The sequence below is a fragment of the Triturus cristatus genome, chromosome 9, assembly GCF_964204655.1.
Source record: "Triturus cristatus chromosome 9, aTriCri1.1, whole genome shotgun sequence".
Taxonomy (NCBI): domain Eukaryota; kingdom Metazoa; phylum Chordata; class Amphibia; order Caudata; family Salamandridae; genus Triturus; species Triturus cristatus.
This window is the reverse complement of record NC_140592.1, coordinates 1,034,217,350-1,034,238,903: the sequence shown is the minus strand read 5'-3', so window position 1 is coordinate 1,034,238,903 and position 21,554 is coordinate 1,034,217,350. Positions and strand designations below refer to the sequence as shown.

Genomic DNA, 21,554 nt, shown 5'->3' with positions numbered 1-21,554 from the left:
AGCCCTGCTTGGCAAGAGAAAGGATAAAGAGAAGGACCAGAGAGAGGGGAGCAGAAAGAGGGTCAACCTGTTTTTCTGCACACCAAGCCACAAACTTGCCCCAATGACAGGCGTATATCTTGGTAGAGGGACACCTGGCTGCCACAATAACTTTGCAGACGTCGAGCGGAAGGTTAAAAGCTGTCAACTGCCGCCGCTCAATCTCCACACATGAAAGCGGACCGTTGATATGTTTTGGTGGAGAACCCTCACCTGTTGCTGCAACAGAAGATTCTCCCAAAGGGGCACCTGATCGGAGGACCAATGGCTATGCTCAACAGCTCAGGATACCAAACTCTCAGAGTCCAGTCCGGAGCCACAAGGATGACTTGGGCAAAGTCGTTCCTAATCTTCTTGAGAATTCTGGGCAGGAAGGGGTATGGGCGGAAAGGAATACAGGATGCCTGAGCTCAACTTGAGATGAAAACGGTCTCTGAGCGACAGTCACTTTGGAAACTTCAGTGTGCAAAACTGCTGACATGGAGTATGCTCAGCGGAGGAGAACAGATTTAACTAAGGCTCACCCGACTGCTGAGCGAGACCTTGCACCACCTGCTATTGGAGACACCACTTGTGATCCATTAGATATCTTCGGCGGAGTTAGTCCGTCTTGGAGTTCAGACAGTCTTCTAGGTGTTGAACCACCAGGGATATGCCCTGACATTTCAGCCATGTCCAGAGACGCAGGGCCTCTTGACAAAGGGTCCATGACCTTACCACGCCTTGTTTGTTGCAGTACCACATGGCGGCGGTGTTGTGCTTGAACACCTGCACTAGCCTTCCTTTGATGGAGGATAGAAAGCTCCAGTAGGTTGATGCAGAGTCTGGATTCCACTGGAAACTAGAGGGCTCTGATCTCCACCGTGCCAGATGGCTGCCCCATCAGAGGAATGATGCATCTGTCACCACGGTCAGATCTGTTTGGGGAAGGTAGAGTGGTCTGCCACTTACCCAATTGCAGTTGGTTAGCTACCACTGCAATCCTTTTGCAGTTCCCTCTGAGATATGGACCATATCGAAGAGATTCCCCTGATGCTGCACCCACTGGAACTTCAGGTCTCACTGCAGAACCCGATTAGGACAGCGGGCATGCATCACAAGCAGGATGCAGGAGGCCATGAGGCCCAGCAGCCTCAAAGTCACTCTCACCGGAATCCAGGATAGAGGCTGAAACATTGGTATCATAGCCTGAATATCCTGGACTCGTCGACCGGGAGCATAGGCCCGAAACTGCACTGTGTCAAGAACAGCTCTGATACAAGCGAGCACCTGAGAGGGAGTCAGGTGTGACATCGGCACATTGACAGTGAACACCAGTGAGTGTAGGAGGTCCGCCACAGGTCAGCCATAGTCTGGAGGTGGGAGACGACAGCCAGGGGTGAGCCTGCATTCAACAACCAGTCATCGAGATGGAGAAAACTAGCACTCCTGATCTCTGCAGATGAGCTGGGACCACCACCATCACCTTGGTGAACACTTAAGTGGGGCGCTGGTAAGGCAAAAAGGGAGCACAGCAAACTGAAAGTGCTTGTGGCCTATTATGAACCACAGGTAGTGCTGATTGGCAGGCAGGACAGGCATGTGGAAGTAGGCGTCCTGCAAGTCCAACGCCACCATCCAGTCTCCTGGGTCCAGGACAGACAGGAATTGAGCAAGTGTGAGCATTTTGAACTTCTCCTTTTTGAGGAAGAAATTGAGAGGGCGCAGATCTAGGGCAGGACAAAGGCTTACGCCCTTCTTGGGCACCAGAAAGTAGCAGGAACAACATTTATGACCTACTTCTCTCCCTTGGCCAAGACAGCGGTTACTTCCTTGAGCAGCAAGGAGAGATGGTCCTCCATCAAGTTGTCGTAAGTGGGTGGCATGGGTGAAGGGGTAAGGAGTAGCCCCTTCGGGCAATCTGATGAACCCAGTGGTCTGATGTTAAAAACCTCCAGTGGGGCAGGTGATGGTGTCTTGCCTCCCACTCAATGCCCATGATGTTAAGAGGGTAAACTGAAGGGTTTTGGAGGCTGCGGCTGCCGGGGGAGAGGTGGACTGGTCCGATCTCTGGCTGCCCGACCCACAGGGTCTGTGGGTCCCATGTCCTCAGCCATGCAGAGGCTGGGAAGCTTGCATGCCATGATGGTTGGGCGGGTACATGATGCGGCTGGAATCTCCTTCTGTGGCCATGAAACAAGAAAAAGGTGGACTGGGGTTGACGAGGGGCCATGGAATGGTCCAAAGACTTCTGCTATCCTTGAAGTGCTCCAGCACATAGTCCACATTGTCCCTGAAGAGACGGTAGACATCAAAGGGCATGTCCATAAGCGACGCTTGGACATTCCCAAAAAACAACTGTTGTTCTCAGCCAAGCATGGCACCGTAAGGCACTGACGAAGAAACTGCTCTGCCCAGCGTCTCGGTAGAATCCAGCACACATCGAATCGTGAACTTCGCTGCATCTGTCCCGTCAGACAGTTTGGGAGAGTATGGACCCGGCCTCCCCTGGGACCATGGGCAGCACCTGCGCAACCGAATCCCACAGGGCATGGGAGTAATGCCCAAAAGGCACACAGGACTGCAGAGCCAGACTGGTGGAAGAAAACATTTTCATTCTTAAGGTGTCTAACCTTTTGGATTCTCTATTCGGTGGAGTGGTAGAAAATAGGCCAGGATTTACATGGGAGGTAGACGCTTGGACCACCAAGCTCTCTTGGGTAGGGTGTTGCGGGAGAAAGTTGGTGTCCCCTGGGGCGGAGCGGTGGTGGGGAGCAATTGTCCTGTTCACAGGATACCTGTGCAGGGTTTGAACCAAGTCTCAAGCAGGATGTCCGTGAGGGCCTCATTGAATGGGAGAAGCGGTTCTGAGGGGGTACTCCTGACTGAAGCACCTCTGTCAAGACTTTGGTCTTGCCTGCCACTGAGAGTAGACTATAGCAAAAGAATCCTCCCCTTCCTCCATAGCCACGGTAGGAGGAGAGAACATGACAATATCTTTAGAGGTGTCCAGTCCACTGGCACCTGCCAACTCCTCACAACAGTCCATGTTGGGGTCTAGGAGCTGGTTTTTGTCAGGGTCCATCGATCCCTCTCAAGCCTTCCTAAGTCCCAGCTCATAAAAATAGGGCTTGGGCTTTGAGGTCTGTGTTAGACGACACCCCTCTGGCTCCGTGCCGGTGGCCGGGACAAGAATGGGGACGGTGCCGCCGGGCCCGTCGGCATTGGAACCAGTGCCGGAGAAGGTCAAAGTGGTACGACCAGCGCCAGTCTGGATCCATCTGGGGATCCAAGGGGCCTGCCTGGAGCCGGTGGCGAAACCGCTGGCTTAGAACCTGTGGGGGCCCCTCCCCAACTGGCAGGGCAAGAAGGTCCACCAGCAGGCCACCCAATAATGAGTTGCATGGCCTCATAGAACTTGTGAAGTTGGGAGGAAGCCGCTTCGGCTCCCAGAAACACGGGGAGGTGTGGAGCAGACAAGGTGCCAGTTCAACCACGGACTTTGAGAGATGAGGCGGAGTCGAAGACCTCTTCGACTTCTTACTCTTGTTTAGCTTGTGGAACCTACCCGAAGATGACTTGGAGTGCGACTTATATCAGGGCTCCACGACCAATCCCGGGACCTTTCTCTTGACCGGGATTGAGAGGTTCCGGCATCGCACATCAGAATGTAAGGAGCTTGTGGGAGTGCTCCCTAAAGGCTTTGGGGTGCATAGTTCGGCTGTCAACGTAGGCCTTTGCGTCATGGTCGCGCTCAAGGCACCAAAGGCAAACTAGGTTCCGCTCCGTCACCGACATCTGCCGGTGATAGGCGTCGCAGGGCTTGAAGATGGCCTTCCTTGATGACACCAGGAGAAGAATCTCAAAAAGACCGACAAAAAGTTAAAAAAAATAAAAATAAAACAAAGTCAATCAAAAATTGACTGCGGGTAGCTCTCTCCAGAGCTGAGCTGGATGGCACAGAAAGAAAAGAACGGACGTCAGCGTGCTGGGTTGGCGCCTATATAGGCATTGTGCATGTCACTTTCGGTGCAGACGATGTAATGCCGCGTCAAACAACTCCACCCAGCGCATAGCTACTGCTCCAGAAAATATTTCTGGATCCAGTCTGACACCTGGGGATAATTCGAAGGTAAGGTATCTGCAGCTAGAACTCTTTATCTGATGTCAGCATGCAGGGGTGATGCTTAAATGCAGCTCCGCTCAGTCACTTATGCAGTGGTATGGATTCCACAGAGAGCTGCATGGTGCCATCTAACAGTGCACTAAAGCATTGCCAGCAAAACCTTTTCAGATCCAGACTGGCATCTGGGTAGTATTCTAAGGTGAGGAATCCACAGTCCGAAGCATCCATCGGAATTTATAAACTTCTATTACTCTTGCATATTCTTAGATTCTCAGTTACAACTTTAAGAGTATTGTCAACTTATTTGAAACCGGCTGCAAGGCAACATGTTATAGTTGTGTTTGCATGTCCTAACATGTTAACATATGGTCAAACGTCTAGAAATGATCTCTCCCAGAACACTAGGGGACCAAACGAATAGGCCAGAAGATCTTGGTGACACATTCCATAAACTCACTGAAGTGCATTTATTAGCTATAACTGCAACGCCTTATTGTTATGGTGTCTGAAATCAACATTGCCCTTTGCAGTCTTTGATGCACAGTCCTTTGAAGAAACATGGATCCTCCCAAAAAATAGGAAAAAAACCGTCAAAGGTGGTGTTTTAACATGTAACTTTTAAGCTTCATATGGCAGATGGAAAAATAAAAAGGATATATGGAAACCGCAAGTGAAGGTTAAACAAGACTGCTCACCAATCCCTTTGTAATAATATCTGCAAGGGATATAGAGTAAACACTGGAAATCAACTCCAACATTGCTCTTTTCATCCACAATATTATCAGATCCCTGGAATATGTTTGTTAGTTCGGCATTAGGGACCTCACATCCATCTTCACTTCTGCCTCCAGTTTTCAACCCAGATTTGCGCCTCAGGGCACTTTACTCTGATCTGGCGGGCCATACTTCTCCTCGGCTAGATGAGCTTTTGAGGAGACAAATAATGAATGCTATTACGTGAGGGGAAATGTTTGTACTGGTTCCAATGTGTAGCTTTTGATTAAAAAATAATTGCACTTAGCAGGCAATGTAAGATTTAGGGGAAAAAGCGACTATGGATAAAACACCAGTACAGAATTTATGTCCATACTGATCCATCTGTTAAGAATATTGCAGACTTCCCCAAAACCACAAGGTATATGTCTTCTTTTAAGTCCAATTCTTGCTTTTAAAACTTATTCTTTGAATATTATATGGTGTGTGCCGAATGTACTGTTTTTGAACAGAGACTGACTTTGAGCATGGTGAAAATTCTAAAAGAAGTAGGAACAGGTGTATGCTTTGGTGCTGCTATGGTGACGGAGATCTCTTACGGTTAGAATGTCTAAGTCTGTGTATGAAGCTCCTTTCAGGCTGAATCTGTGCCTGAAGATATTTTTCCTGACATCCTCATTCATCATTATTATTATTATTTTTGCAAATCTCTCTGCTGACGAAGAAATGGAATTATTATAATGATAACATAGTAGATGTACAATAATACCTTCTTTTTACAGTTCACTTAACTTAGTTGCAGATGAAATTGTTCAAGGTCAACTATACTGAAAATACATTGCTAATGAAAGTCTTCTACCTGAAACAAATTGTCTGCCACCTTCAGCCTCTTGCTCTGCTCATTGTCCAGTTTCAACATGGTTTCATGAAGTTTTGTTTTGAGCTGTTAATAACATACAAAAGAGTGCAGTTTATTTTTTAGCCATGCACCATTACGTAAAAATCAACAACCATTTCACCAACTGGTCACGAGTAAAAATGTAAAAAAAAATATACCAGACAGTGTTTAGTGTGTCATATCTAAGATGTAAGTAGACAGAAAATAAACTATTTCTAAAACTTTAGATCATGGGAACTTGCAAACATTTTTCCAGGGGCCTCTCAGTGTGGTCTGTGGTTGCCCGAGGGCCACATTGATGCCATCATTGTGAAAGTGGGGATTTGTAAGTAGAGGGGTTAAGGTGAGGGCTATCTCTAGCTTTGGAGATTCAAGTGTAAAAGGGAAATAACTTGATGACAGCATTGGACAATGTGAAACCAGAAAACTTAGGATCAATCCTGGATTCCCTACTTGACCAAACTGTGTGATCTAGACAATTGTCTAATTTCACTTTACCTCCTTTTTCTTCATTATGACACATAAGAGCACCTTGAAATACAGGAGCTCAGAATATGCTCTGTACAAAACCTCCTCTTTTGTGTTTGGATTAGTAAACTATAATATTGTCCATGTATAAAAGCCACCCAGACGACCCAGAAGGTTCTTTGTGACAAATTAGCTGTCTCTTAGTTCACTATTGGCATCGTTGTCAGGCTTGAATGATTCTAAAAATACTTCCGAATGCGCTCATATAATCTGATATGATAATGTGAAATGAATCTGAATGTTAATGAAATAAACCTTTTTTGAATTTTGAAGAGACTATCATATTTTTGCATGTTTATTGCTAAAGGTCTTAAATAAATAATGCTTTCCTTATGTTAAGTGGCGCATGACACCTCATTTGCTGCTTATTTTTTACTTCAGATAGTGTTAGTTAGTGTAAATAAATGCTTGCTGTTTAACATCTTTCTGAATTTTACTGCTCAATCAAGTTAACAGCAGCTTAGTGCAGTCATTCTGCTGGGCCGTACTTTGAGTATCACTGCTTTAGATTATTTCTTTGTATTGCTTGCGAGCAAATGGGCTTGATGTGCATCTTTAGTAGGGGTACGTTTCAAAGAAATGTAAAATTACATGGATAAATAGATCCTTCAATGGGATACATTTTTTCTATGCGGTTTCATCACATTCCATTATTCCCAAATTAGTATGAAAATCGTCTATGTCCAGCAAATCACTGCACCAAATTCACACCAGATGTTGCTGCTACTGCGGTTTTATCTGTCCTGCACCTTCACACAAGCATGCACAAATTGATACATGGCACCTCGAGGATTCAACTCAAATTGTATGAAAAAATGAATTATCTTAAAGACTATGTGGTGTATATGAATACTGACATCCAGACAGGCTCTGAGCAAGTGACTTATTGGTCTAACATCTAGGTTGAAGAACAGAACATAGATGAATACTGTAGGTGTGCCTTCTCTGAGAAACTGTTTCAGATGCCGAAAGCCTATCATGTTTGAATCAAGTCAAAAAAATAATCCATAATATAAAATTACATCTGTATGGAATGAACCAGGAGAATTGTGTGGTGTTATCGTTACTTCGATTGAAGCACAGAACTGTGACTGGACAGGAGAACAACAAATCATAGAGGCTGGGAGTAGTTTTTTGTCTTTAGGGTATCCTAGACAGCGGATCTTACCCCAATGTGGAGAAGTACCTCAATATGAATTAACCTATTCATATTAAGATTCTCAATGATGCATTTTGGTTGGGCATCTGTAGGAAGCTGCCTCTGCTATTCCACAGTAAGGTATAGTGTACACAGAGTCCATTGGATCCCCAGAGACTTACAGAGGCTTAAGTAGATATACTAAAAGCTCTATTTGTGGTAGTGTGGTCGAACAGTTAGGCTTACCAGAGGGCTGTGTTAAGCATTTGTTGCACACACTCAAGCAAGAAATTATTACACACATTCAAATACTGAATCCAAGACTAATTGTTTTGTATAAAACATTATTACTTAGTTATTTTATTTTAGAACCAAGAGGAACTCATTTGCATGTAAGTAACAGTTTTAAGATTAGCAATACTTTTCAAATGCAGTAGGTATTTTTTTGTAAAGGCAGTCAAATACTTAAAAGTAGTATAGGAAATACTTTGTCAATGTCAATCAAGCAGTAGCATACTTAGCAAATGCAAAAGATAGACATTTAGTGTAATAGGCAGAAAATGCAATGCAACCCTATGGAAGGAAAACATTTATATGCAGTTACAGGTAATTACTCTACTTGCACGTCCAGTCTTCGGAGGGTTTGGACTAACACTGGGCAAGGGACAGATCAAGATAGGTTCTGCACCACCAGCGGCACTGGGGCGGCCAGGTGCAGAGGTCACTGGGTCCAATGTTAGTCAAAGGCAGGTAGGTACCCATGGTTTCAGGGCACAGGCCCCTGATGTTAAAGCAAGCAGGGGGGAAACAAGGCAGCACCAACCTTATACCACCAGCAGCACAGGGGCGGTCGGGTGCAGGGTACAAATAAGCGTTAGGCACCCAATGCTTTTCAATGCGGAATCTCGGTCGCTCGGACCAGGAGGCTGGATGAAGGCGACTACCGGCAGGGCAGGTAAGTTGAGATTTCGAAAGAGGGCTGGGCACCGTAGGTGAAGCTCCCCAAAGTCAGAGGCTGGGGATGCAGGGGTGCCCTTTTGTGGTGGATTTTCTTTATGGGAGCTGGTCGCGTTCAGAGGGACACTTCAAGAGGAGGCTGCAGGCGGCTCCATGGCGTCCATGAGGGGTTGGCCAACTTTGGATTCGCTGGGGAGATTTTACTGGACAGGTGAGCCACTCAGACTCGCGCTGTGGGTGTCGGGTGCAGAGTGGGCAGGGATCGCAGTTCCAGCTGAATCCAGAGTCCATGTAGTTGGATTATTCGGACGGATGCTATCCTCGGGAGATCTGGTCTTTGTTGACGCGTGGGCAGTCTATCTTGGGTTCTGGAAGTCGCTGGCCACAGGAATAGTCTTTGCATGGTCTTGGAGCAAGTGACAGGCCGGTAGGGCTGGAGCCAAATCAGTAGTCGTCTTCAGACTAGGTTGCCGGGCGTCTTCTTCGTTCTTTTCTTCTTAGGACGAAGGAATCTGAGGATCAAGGATCAGGAGTTCCCTCAAATACTGAATTTTAGGGGCGTTACAGGTGCTGGCAGATGGTAGCAAATTGACAGCTTGCCTTTTAGGGTGACTGCACCCTTTGTATGTCCCCTCCTTTTGAGGAGGGGGCATCCTCTAACCTGATTGGCAGAAATCCTTCCATTCAAGATGGAGGATTTTCTAAGGAGGGGTCATCTCAGTCCAAGGCACGTTAGGGGTGGTCATGGCAGAGAGGGGACACACCTCTTCTGACTACAAATTTTCCTGCCGACCTTGCCATTAAAAGTGGGGCTTGGTCAGGGGGGGCGGCCTGCTCCACTAGCTGGACAGGCCTTGGCTAGTTTATCAAAGGGCAGAAAGCCTTTGAGGCTCACCACCCCGAATTATGTTCCTGCTTGTGGTTAGGTGTGAAGTACCTCCACCCCAGGAGCCTTTGTCCCTGAACCATGAGAGAACAATGGCTCCCGCCTCAGGGGTCAGAAACATGTCTGAGTGTGGCAGGCTGGTACAGACCAGTCAAAGGACAAGAAGGAGTTCGATGTTTTTCAGGGGGCATCTCTAAGATGCCCTCTGAGTGCATTTTGTAATAATTTTCAATACTGGCATCAGTGTGGGTTTATTGTGCCGAGAAGTTTGATACCAAACTTCTTAGCATTCAGTAAAGCTATCATGGAACTGTGGAGTTCGTTAAGACAAACTCCCAGCCCATGTACTCAATATGGCTTCACAGCACTTACAATGTCTAAGAATGTACTCAGACACTGTAGGGGCATATTGCTCATGCAGCTATGCCCTCAATCTGTGGTATAGTGCACCCTGCCTTAGGGCTGTGAGGCCTGCTAGAGGGGTGACTTAACTATGCCACAAGTAGTGTTTGTGGGCATGGCACACAGAGATATTTGCCATGTCGACGTTTAGGTTTTGTCTGCACCAAAATACACTACACAGTCTGCAATGGCAGTGTATATGTGTTTGGTGAGGGGTCTCTGAGGGTGGCACAATACATGCTGCAGCCCTTAGAGACCCTCCCTGGCCACAAGGCCCTTGGTACCACTGGTACCTTTTACAAGGGACTTACATGTAGGCCAGAGGTGTGCCAATTGTGTAAACAAAGGTACAATTCTGGTACTGGGAACCGGATTTGCAGGGACCCAGTGCACACTTAGTCAAAGTGCATCAGATATCAGGCAAAAGGTGGGTGGGGGGGGGTAACCATGCAAAAAGGGGCACTTTCCTACAGCATCTTACTATTGACATTATTTATTCCTTTTTGTTTCACCTGGGAAACCATGGTTAATGCTACCATTTGATTTACTAGCCATTATGTACTGCCAGCAAGATCAAAAAGCATGAAGAACACATCTGCAGCACTTTATCTTACTGGTCTACAAGCACATAGCTGGACTGTCAGAGATTAGAAAAAGTGCTGTGCAATTGTACTCAAGCAAAGAGGTCCAGTGTTTCCTCAAGGCAAGAGGAGACTGCCCCAGCGCCTTAGATGTATGGATTTTTCCTCAATAGTTCTTACTTGTTTTATTAATGTTTAATATTCACTGTTTTATTTTAGGGTGTACAATAGCTAATGGCTACAGTTGATTTCTAAGTGAAAACACAAAATAATCAGAGTATACAATAAATAGTGGATACAATAAGATCAATGGATATCAATTGTGAATAGAAGTAATGCAAATATTTAGCTGTAAATAAGTTGTGCAAGGACAGTAAGCCTTTTGTTTGACATTTGCTTGAAATTCAATGAGTATAGGTAAAAAAGGAAACGGATGCAAAGAGCTTTTGGGTAGTTCACCTATATATGTCTTGAGTTATACTACTTACTTATGAAAGCCTACACACACCTTCATTCTAGTCATAACATTGGAAAAACATGGGTAACACTAGAACATTATTTGCATGTTGTAAAAAAAAAAAATGAAATACACCAAAGAGACACGTGGACGCAATACTTAACTACGAAACAATATATCACAGTTGATTTGGTCTAATGAGAAGTGTGGTATCAGGCCTATTTCACCACAAAAAGGAAATGTTCTTTAGTAAAAGCAAATCAAAAGGCAGGTAACAGATCATATATATCTTACATAGCTCAGCAATGCCAAAGTAAGCCAAGAGGACACAGAAAATGTTGCAACCCACATAAAAAAGTATTCATGAGACCGTAATATGCCTTAAACTAATGAACAAAACATACATAAATCCATACTATATCCAACCTGGTCCAGGAAATGAACCAACATACGTAATCCAATACTACTGGAGGCTCACCAAGGTTAATTGAAAGCGTAAAGCCAGCAAAGAGAAACTAAGATGGAAGCATTAGGATTAGGAATGTGCCAAATTAGCGAAGCATAGACATTTTATATTCTTGGCAAAAAATACTCCTAAACATTTTTATGTGGAAATTAGTGAAATTGTTAGAAGCAGAGTTGAAGAGTCACATTAAGTTATTTCGTAAATGAAAAACTCAGCAAAAAGGGGGTGCAGCTTCAGAAATACACAGCGAGTTAGTGGCTAGCTTATATCCAGCTGGAAACAAACGTCTTACCAAATTAAGCTCTTCGCTCTGTTTTACAGCTTCCGAATTTGAATCATCAAGTTTTTTCTGCAATTCAGTCAACAGATCTTTAAGCTGAAATGAAGTTGTTTATAATTTGAGATTTAGATCTTTCAGCTTGGCTGAAAATTACAGCACAAGACTATAAACTTCTAAACCAACACCATGAAGAGCTAAGCCAAAGATGAGGAGCACACGGAACCTTCATTCTTTTACCTCTCTGACTTCGCCAACGTACGTCACTCTCTCCAATTCTGCCTTCTCCAATTCCAAATGCTCTCTCTCTTTCTTCAGCTGGCAAGAATAAAGTGAGTACAACTTTTCAGATATTACTTGGATTTGGCATAGTGACATTCCATTAAGCTGTGCATGAAAGCAGCTGACTGGTTTCATATTATTTTAATATGGCAAATACAAGCTGGGCTTGATAAATGCTGCAACTTATACAGCAGGAAAGTGTTAAGAAATCTAAAGTACTGCACATTAGCTGTAGAAGTAATGCTATAATTTCCCAGAGAATCGGTCAATGAATACAAATATCAATTCAAGGTTGTCAAATGATTATTATTACTTAAAATGTCCTTGGATCTTTGACCTTACAGACAGCTCAGGTCCATTGAGGAGATAAGTGAACCATTGTGTATGGTAGCTTCGGGACTCCCAAAAAACTCTATGTATAGCTGGGATGGCCCTAATTTAATTTGACTAACAGTTTTAATATACAGTGCTCAAAGTTATCCCTTGAAAGAAAGACCATGACATATTTTTTCAGGGCAGGCACAAGAAAAATGCATGTATAGATGATTAAACTGTGAATTGGTCACACTGTCAGGAGTTATCCTGAAAAGTTGGAAGGACTGTGGCTCTCAAGAATCAACTTTGGATACCACTGTATTATGCAAAGGAGATCCAAAGAGAGAACTAAGCAATCATGATTTTAAAACGACCGCTGTCACTGTGTAAAGCAGATTCCTTTTAAGAAGTTTTTTTCCAGATGGCAGCTGGATCTGTAAAAATGTTTCAGAACTGTTGAGTCACCGGCGCTATGTGAGGCTCCGTGGAGCCATGCCTGGATCCAAGCAGCTTCACTGGACAGAACACTATGGCTCCTTACAAGGAACCACATAAGCCAGGGACATCAGTTCCACCTGTTTATACCATACTCCTGCAGAGTCCAAAAATGTAGAGTGCGAACTTAAAGTAACAATCACACAAAATTTAAAGTAAGCTTATCCTCAGAAGGGGAGGTGGAAGAACAATAATTGAACTGCTGGCGGTATTGTATCTATATGAAAGAAGGTAACCCAAGGTACATAACCTGCTTTTGTAATGGATACTTGCCGACACAGATTCCTTGTAGGAACCACTCCCAACATATTTTAAATATGAATGGGGAGTGCAGATGACTGGGACAGACAAGGGAACTGCAGAATGCCCTATTAGGACTGCGGCTGTGCCTTTGTATCAAGGAAGTAATTATTAGAAAAGCAGTGAAATGAGGACAAAGTGTCTTCAAGCAAACAGTCTGAATCATAACTGAAGTAGCTTCTTTTCCTCCTTGGCCTGAAAGCCATTAGGAAGGCAATTCAATGGTAGCTTGCAAAAGTGCTTGACTCCTAGGACCACCCATCTAGGGATGGTTTGATTCCTAACAAGGGATAGTTTGCATGCAGACAGATTTTCACAGCTTGGGCCTTCAAACCCATAAGGAGCCTATCATCTATTTAACAATGATTTCCTTGTGAATATAGAGAATGTGATCCCCTTCCTGGGGCCCCAACGCTGTTCATTCTTGAAAACATCAGGGGAATGAAAGACAGAAGGCGATGTGATCAGCTGTGAGACATGGAAATCAGAATTAATCTTTGGTAAAAGAAAAGTTTCACTCATGTAGCTGCTTTGTCTTTAGAAAAAACATTACAAGCAGGTAATGCAGAAATGGCCTGATTCTCACCCATCTTCTGGGGTCTATAGCCACCAGAAAAAACTGGTTTGCAATTGAGAAACGTGAGGAGACCCATGCATGGGTTCAGAAGCTGGACGGATTAGTAAGGATAGAACTAAGTGAATGTCTTAAGAAGGAATCTGAAAGACAGCGTGAGTTCACTTGTTTTCCAGACCCTCTAAAAAACAGACTACAACTAGCAATTAATTAGGACCTATATTTGGTGATTAGCTGCAGGCCGAGACAAGAGCTGATTAATCCATGACCGGTCAGGCCTTTTTCTGCGAAAGAAACAAATTTCAGCTTGCAGAGGCCCCAGTCATTTATTGAAGCATTGTGCTGCAAGCGTATACCACCTGCTTGACAAAACCTCTGCAGCAGACGCTTGGTTGTGAACTTAACCTTTATTACTGCTGCCTATGACTACCAAGATGAACAGGTAAGGTCAGGTCTAAGTGACAGACTAGGGAATAGCTGCGCTCCTGCATGGCCGAAGGGTTGTGAGCTGGAATATCCATGGTTTAACAAGCTTGAAGAACACAGTAAATCTGAAAGGTGAATGAAGTATTATGGATCCAGGTCTAATGGCTTTGTGGCGAGTCAATGGCGTTTGAGGGATTTATACACAGATTCAAGAGCAAGAGAGAATCCATTGGGGTAGCCCTTGGGAGGATTGTTAACTCTAGTGTCGACTAGCATAGCACAGAAGGTAAACAGCTCCACTGTAGATGTAATTGGGTACTGATGTGCAAAACAGCGCTTTTCCAGAACTCGGCTCTGATGAAATATCTTATTGTGGTGAAAGTGTGCATGTATTTAGATGGGGTGTGTCTGTGGGGGGATAAAACAGTGAGCAATAGAAGATATGAAGACTTGTCTGTACGAGAATTGCAAAGGGCCAGTGTTGATATGTGGAGACAATAATGCAAAAACCAGCCCAGATAATTTACTGTATGAGTTACAGGATATAGATAATATTACAAACGCGTTTTTTCCTGCCACTAATTTTTCGAAGATAGACATGAAATAGTGCAAGGTGATGCGAACACCAGGGCTAACCAGTCTGAATTGGCGTTTTCCAACTGAGTCACCAGTAGGTCAAAACGTTTGGAAAGGATCACAAGGATGCCCAACTGATTATATTTTTGTGCCTATTTGGTACTTCTACTTAGTCTGTGTTTCCAGGTTTCACAATAGACAGAAGTGATCATTGGCTCTTGCAAGCTTGTTTACAACTGGAGATTGTGAGGGATCAGGATAAGACTGTAAAAACAGACTTTTACTGTCCAAGACGGATTTCAACGAGAGAGATGAGAGAACTGCTTGAAGGTCTTCAGATACAGTGGGAAGCAGGAGACAAAAAATTAAAACATTTATAGGAAGTAAATGGTATAAAAACTTAATCATAGCAGTTGTAAATTGTATACAAATAGGACATAGTAAGTTTAATAAGGCTCCACCGAATGAATTTAAATGGCAACCTATTAAAAAACGGTGGTACGATGCAGAATGCCAAAAGAGCAAATTAAGGATTCTTGAGAGGCAGAAAGAAGAGGGCAGGTGGAGAGACAAATACGTCGTTTACAGCAGATGTATAAAAATATTAAAGGAGAAAAAGCAGAAATACTATGCTTTAAACTGGGAGGAAATACAACAAATCATAGCCGCCAATGGTGCAAAAAAAGTCTGACAACCGGTACACTCTAGTATGTGGAACATTCTGCATAATGCTGAGTGTTTAGTATCAGAATCGGCATGGATAGAGCACGTGAAAATACTTATGCGACTGGGTATACAGAGCCTTCACAAGACACTTATGAGGTGGATAAGGAGCTTGGTCCAATTAATTTGGGATACATAGGTGACTAAAAAGTTAATGCATGAGCCATGTAAATAAGATTCAAAATAATAATAACTATACTAAAACTCTGATATTAACTTTTCAGTCACCATCATGAATCATTCCGGTTTGTTTCCGAACATTTGATTACATAATTGTATCATTATTTTCAGCCGAATCCCCCGTCACGAAGAACCGAACAGGCCCGAAAAGCATTGGGGGCACTGTTTATATTTGTATGAACATCAAAGAATATATTGAGCAACAAGCCTGAGAGGCTTATGAAGAGGTAGTGCACCTCGGGACACTTCTCAAAGTGTTGAGAGAAGCAATATTATACATAGCATAGTGTTCTGGGACAGAGTACACGCCAAAATAGCACGCCCGGAAAATTGTAGCCTTGGATACTAACATTATTATTCACAGGAGTGCAACAGAACTCAAAATATTTTTACATAATTGTCAATCATACTGAACATCCAAATTCCCACACAGTGGTCATGGATGGAAGTCATTATATTAACTTTCCACATTTGCTGAAAATCTTAAAATATGAATGAGTTTTGCTACTAAAGAGAAACAAAAGTAAAATCAAAGCAAGAAAATAATCTAAATAGAATTAAAACTCATGCGACTATAAAAAGTGTTGCAGATCCTAGTCTATTCTAGCCTTCCGAAACCTGGGAGTGGAAAAGGGAGCTATAGATATCACTGGTTAAGTATGGCAGTAAAATGACATTTCAAGTGGCATCCCTGGAGCAGTGAGAGCATGTACAAGGTTTCATGTTTCCCAGCCTCTGGCTAGGATATTTCAAAGTTAAATAATCTGAGATAACAGGAGGCATTGGAAATCCATCACATTACTTTATACATCAATGGTTTTGTGTTTTACTGATACCATGTCATGGTAGGATTCAGACATCACAATTAGGGGACAGTCATGAATATTGACGTCTATCCAATGAGAATAAGGAGGTGCTTCTCACACATTAAGTTTGGAAAAACCTGCACCACTAGTTAAGCAAGTCAATAATTCACACCGACTTTAAAATAGAAAATTAATACAGTTTTATGTAATCAAGACTTACATTTTCAATGTTCTTGTTTTCAGTCTTTAAACCTGCTATTTCTTGCTTTAAAGAATTAACCAAGGAGTTTACCTGAAATTGTTAGCAAAAGATATGAGCAAATTTACCAACACATACAAAGTGATTGTGAACAAATGGTAGCAACTTGACAAACCCAATTCTCAGACCACAGTTATTATTTGCACAAAGGTAAAATTCCCCAAAAACGTGGCACATGAATATACACAACTCAATATTAATACCAAAGTCTTGTTCAATTGGGCATAACAGTTATTTGCATTCGGTAACCCTCTGTCTGGTTGATACTTACAACCACACATTCCTCACCTTGTTAATCTAGAAGACTCTATGCAATAGCTCCTATTCACAATGGATTTCAGTCTTTAGACATGACAATGTGATTGGTGTCAATTTACTGAATTACATTTTCTACACCTGGAGTATGAATCATGACTAACAAAATGAGAATACAGAGAGTGTTCGTAAATGAGCCTGGTACCTGAATGTTTCTGAAAAAGCTATGCCACAGAACGGTGTGAAAGAGTGGGAGGGGAGTAGAGTGACACCTTGTGAATCAATACCACATGCAATAGGCCTCGAGAAGGTGATCCCAAGGACCTAGCTTTACACCAGTAAATCCTAAAGGACCAATTGGGTAAAATGACTCTCCCAGCAACCTAAGAGTCGTGTGCTTGGTGAATGCATGCACAAACGCCCATGTAGCAGCTTGGCAGACATCCAAAAGGCAAACTTCCCGAGCCAGGGTCATAGTAGTAGCCTTTTTACATGATCAAATATTCCTCAAGACCTGCAGAAGGATAATTTACTAAAAAAAAAAAAAAAAAAGAAATCCATAGCAATAAGGTCTGTTTTGCACTACCTTTCCTTTCTTCGCAACAGCGAATCAGAGTGCTGATCCACCCATCGGGGAGGTGTTGGAGCAGGGACTCTAACTCATCGTAGTGAGCCCTATTGTATCTGGCTAACAGGGCTTGAGTATTTGGGATGCGCCAAATATTAGCTGCCTGGGACGCTGTTCTTTTGCCAGAGGCGTCCAGAAGTTTAGACTCTTTGTCAGGCGGAGCTGCATCACCTGTTGACTGCGAATTAGCCCGTTTCCTAGCATTTGAGACGACCATGGAGTCTAATGGAACAAGGCCCCTGATGTAAGCTGGGTCTGTAGGGGCAGCTTTGTATTTCTTCTCAATTCTAGGATTGATGATTCTAGTTCTGACAGGGTCTTTAAATACTTACGTAGCGTGTTTAATCACCCCTTTGAGCATGGGCGATGTGGACCTTTTGGTGGTGTCGAAAGTGTCCATTAAAAAAATCATCTTCTACTGGATCTGTATGGAGGTCGACCCCGTGGTACTGGGCAGCGCGGTGTATTAGCTGATTAAACCCCATGGTATCTTCTGGTGGGGAAGGCCTAAAGGGGTAGGTGACCTCTTGTGGGACATTAGGGACATCAAGTGTATTATAGTCAGGGGGGCTTGGAGGACTGGGGTCATCTAGTGGTTTGTTGTCACCGTCCCCTGTGTCATCATATGTGTCGTCGTCATCTACTGGTGGAGGGGATGGCATAGGAGACGGAGGTCGGGGAGGTGGAGGAGGTGGTGGTGGTGGTGGTGGAGAAGGTAGCCTAAGAGGTGATGTGGCTATATCCCTCTTTTTAGGTGGTGGAGCTGGTGCAGGCATGCTCAGTGGTCTCTTTCTGGAACTGAGAGTCAATTGACCAGTTTTAGGGTCTTTAATTAAAGTTTTTTGTTGAGGGTCTGGTTAAAAAAGCTCTTCCAAGGAAGTTTGGGTGTTTGGCGTCGACGATGTCGGCATCGAGGGCTTTTTCGGAGCTGGCTGCGGAGCTGTTTTGGGCTTGGAGACATGCGATTTGTCAGTCTCTGTGCATTTTTTCGGTGTTGATGCCTTTTTCGGCTCCGAAGAGTGTGAGTCCGAAGTTTTGGGGAGTGGCTTCTTTGTCGGCTCCGAGTGTTTTTTCAGTGCCGGGAAGTCACTATTTGGAGTCTTCGGTCCCGAAGGTTTCGGGGTGGAAGTCGCAGTCGGCCCAGAGGGTGGGTGCTGCTTCTTTTTCGGTGCCGATGATTGGGTCTGGGCACCGGTAGCAGGCAGACTCGAGACCGAGTCGCCGGAAGGCTTAGCAGGCTTCTTTACCGGGCCCGAGGGTGGGGCATGGGAAGCAGTGTATCGGTGTGCACCTGAGCCCGAAGGCGAAAGTGTGACCGAAGCCTTTGTTGTTGTGGGGAGGGGGTCGGGGTCGACGTCTGTACTTACGACCTGTTGAGTTGGAGTCACTTCTTCAACGTCATCGGCTTCGGAAGCGCTGATGAGCTCTTCTTCGACCCGTTCTTCTGGCACATCGACACCCTCGTGGAAGATGTCGTCGGGGATCGAACTGGACGAGCGAGCTATGGTCCTTCGAGCTCGTCGATCCTGGATGGTCTTCTTTGAGCGGAAGGAGGCACAAGCGGGACAGTCTCTGGCCTCGTGCTCGGGAGAGAGGCAGAGGTTACATACCTCATGCAGGTCGGTGTGAGGAAACTTCGACTCACATCGAGGACACTTCTTAAATGGCGTCCTCTCCATGAGCCAGATGCCAAGGCTCGGTTCAGCCCGAAGGCCTTCTTCGATGACCAGAATGGAAGATTGGTAGAGATGCGCGCCGATTAGGGTTCGCGATCGAGACAATACCGTCAAAAGAGTGAAGGGTTGTGCGTCGAAACTGGAATCGGTAACGGTTCCGACTGGAGCGCGAGAAACACATCCGAACCCGATGGCGTAAAAAAACAATCTGAGGATGGAGCCAATGCCCATGCGCACTATGATCCTAAGGAGGAGTCACATACCTCGTGACTTCCAAGACAAAAAAAATTGCAAACATCCAGACCCAACACCAGATGGCGATCTATGCAAAAGTGTGTAATCTGCAGCTCATATGCCTCGGATATATATATATATATATATATAGAGAGAGAGAGGTAGAGAGATAGATAGAGAGAGAGATAGATAGAGAGAGAGAGATAGAGAGAGAGATAGAGAGAGAGCTAGAGAGAGAGCTAGAGAGAGAGATAGAGAGAGAGATAGAGAGAGAGATAGATAGATAAATAGCGAATGTTTAGATCTATAAGCAATAGACAGATAACATGAATGGAATAATGAAGCAGCAAAAACAGTAGTCTAGAAGCATTAGAAATTAATATGAACAAATACCTCTGTGAAAGAGGCTCAGCTTATTGGAAGAGATAGCATAACACCACCTGTCCTATAGCTGCATCACTTCGCTTGTTCGGTGGAGGTAAAATCTGAGACATCGTTTAATATCTAATATATAGAGTGCCTTTTCAGCTTGTGTGGCTGGATTGGGGGTGGGGGAGAAAACTGAAGAAAACCGAAGTATGAACGGTTCATTGAGATGAAATTGAGAGGGAAACGTGGGTATGAATTTTGGATGTGTTCTGAGAAGTACGAACTCTTCAGAGAAAGGTAGAAAAGGATCTTGTGTTGGTTAAGGCCTTTATCTCACTGACCCTTCTCATGGTCGTGAGAGAGAGTAACAGAGCAACTTTCCACATGAGAAATTTTTGATCAACTTTGTGAATGAGTTTGAAAGGATGTTTCGAGAGACCCACATTGAGATGCCATTCTGGGGAAGGAGATCGCACTGGTGAGAAAGCTCATTTTGTTGACATCAGGAACAGAATCTTCTCCATTTTAACTTGTAAAGTTTTATTTGTGCCTTCCACTCTTGCTTTGGATATAATATCTGCATTCTTGAGTGATCTTTAAGTCTTGAAACTCATAGAAGTCAGGACTCATGCATGCAAAAAGAGGCTGGCTACGGGTGTAGTGTCTGACCCTAGTTAATTGTCAGGAGTGTTCGTGTTGTTGTCAGGAGTATGGGACTGGTCCCTGACAGGAGGTTGAGCTCCATAAACCAGTGCTGCCAGGGCCACTTGGGGTGATCAAGATCAGGCAACAGTGTTCGGCTTTCATCTTGTTGAGAATCCTGGGAATTAGTGGGAAGGGGAGAAAAGCATATGCATGTATTCCAGACCATCGCATCGAAAGGGATTACCCAACGACCCTGGAGGGGATATCGACTGGCGTAGAACTGGCATTTGATGATGATGTTCGCTGTGAAGAGATCCAGTGCTGGCTTCCCCCAAATAAAGAATATTTTGTCCAGCTGTCCTTGGTCTAGTTCCCACGCATGGGAACGGTCTTTGGCCCTGATGAGTGTCCACTAGGGTGTTGTGAAATCTGGACACGTGTTTATCCTTCAGGAAGGTGTTGTGGGCCGTGAGAAAACTCCAATGCTCCCGAGCATTGTGAGAGAGTTTACCTCCTTGTTTGTTGATATAATCCATGCTGGTCATATTGTCTGTACGGACCAACACAGAGGATCCTGCTATTCTTAGGGGAAAAGCCTGCAGAGTGAGAAAGATGGCTTTCAGTTCCAGGCTGTTGATGTGCATGGTCCTTTGACGTGCCAGCCACTTTCCTTGGATCTGTAGGTCCTGCAAGTGGCCTCCACAGCCTTCCAGTGAAGCGTCCGTAGTATTGACAAAATGGGGTACCAATGGCAGGCACATGAGGTCCTGAGACAGATGGGATCCTAGAGACCACAACGTTAGCGTGTCTATCATCCTTGGGGTTATGGAAATCAAGTCCTAGAAGGACCTTTCTGATTGAATCCATTGAAGCTGTAATTCTTCCTGCAATGGTCTTATCTTGAGGCGCACCAACAGGACTAAGTTGATCGCAGACAAAATCATGCCCAGAAGCAACCTGAACAGCCTCAACAAAATGCACGTTTTTCTTAATATTTTTCGAGCTAAGTCTGCTAGCCTCTTTTGTCTTTCCTGGGAGAGGAAGGCTTTGTTTTGAAAGGTATCGAGGTTGGCTCCTAGAAATATCAGTTTGACTGAGTTGTTGAGGATTTTCTCTGATTTACAGTGAGACCCAGCTTGAGGAAGAGTCTTTTGTAGCTTTGGCAGCTTACTTTGTAGTTGAAGTTTTGAGCAGCCAGTCATCTAGATAGGGGAATACCTGATGACCTTGTTTCTTGAGAGCGAGTGCTACTGGCGCAAAGTACTTGGAGAATATGTGAGGGGCTGACTTGAGGCCAAATGCCAGGACTTTACTCTGGTAATGGGTACTAGCTCCAGTGAAGCAGAGGCATTTGCAATGCTTG

At 44.3% G+C, this 21,554-nt stretch overlaps 1 protein-coding gene across 32 annotated transcripts in view; it reads right to left on the bottom strand.

Annotated features, from left to right (window-relative positions):
- KTN1 (kinectin 1) overlaps positions 1-21,554 on the bottom strand; it is a 484,843-nt gene that overhangs the window by 38,654 nt on the left and 424,635 nt on the right. For 16 of the 32 annotated variants that reach the window (XM_085626790.1, XM_085626801.1, XM_085626793.1 and 13 more), the window contains 4 exons: positions 16,346-16,417; positions 11,689-11,766; positions 11,464-11,547; positions 5,718-5,801 (listed from right to left, as the gene is read on the bottom strand). In XM_085626790.1, the coding sequence (XP_085482916.1) occupies positions 5,718-5,801; positions 11,464-11,547; positions 11,689-11,766; positions 16,346-16,417 (318 nt within the window). The remainder of the gene's footprint in view (positions 1-5,717; positions 5,802-11,463; positions 11,548-11,688; positions 11,767-16,345; positions 16,418-21,554) is intronic. The other 16 variants (XM_085626798.1, XM_085626811.1, XM_085626816.1 and 13 more) reach the window with 2 other exon arrangements.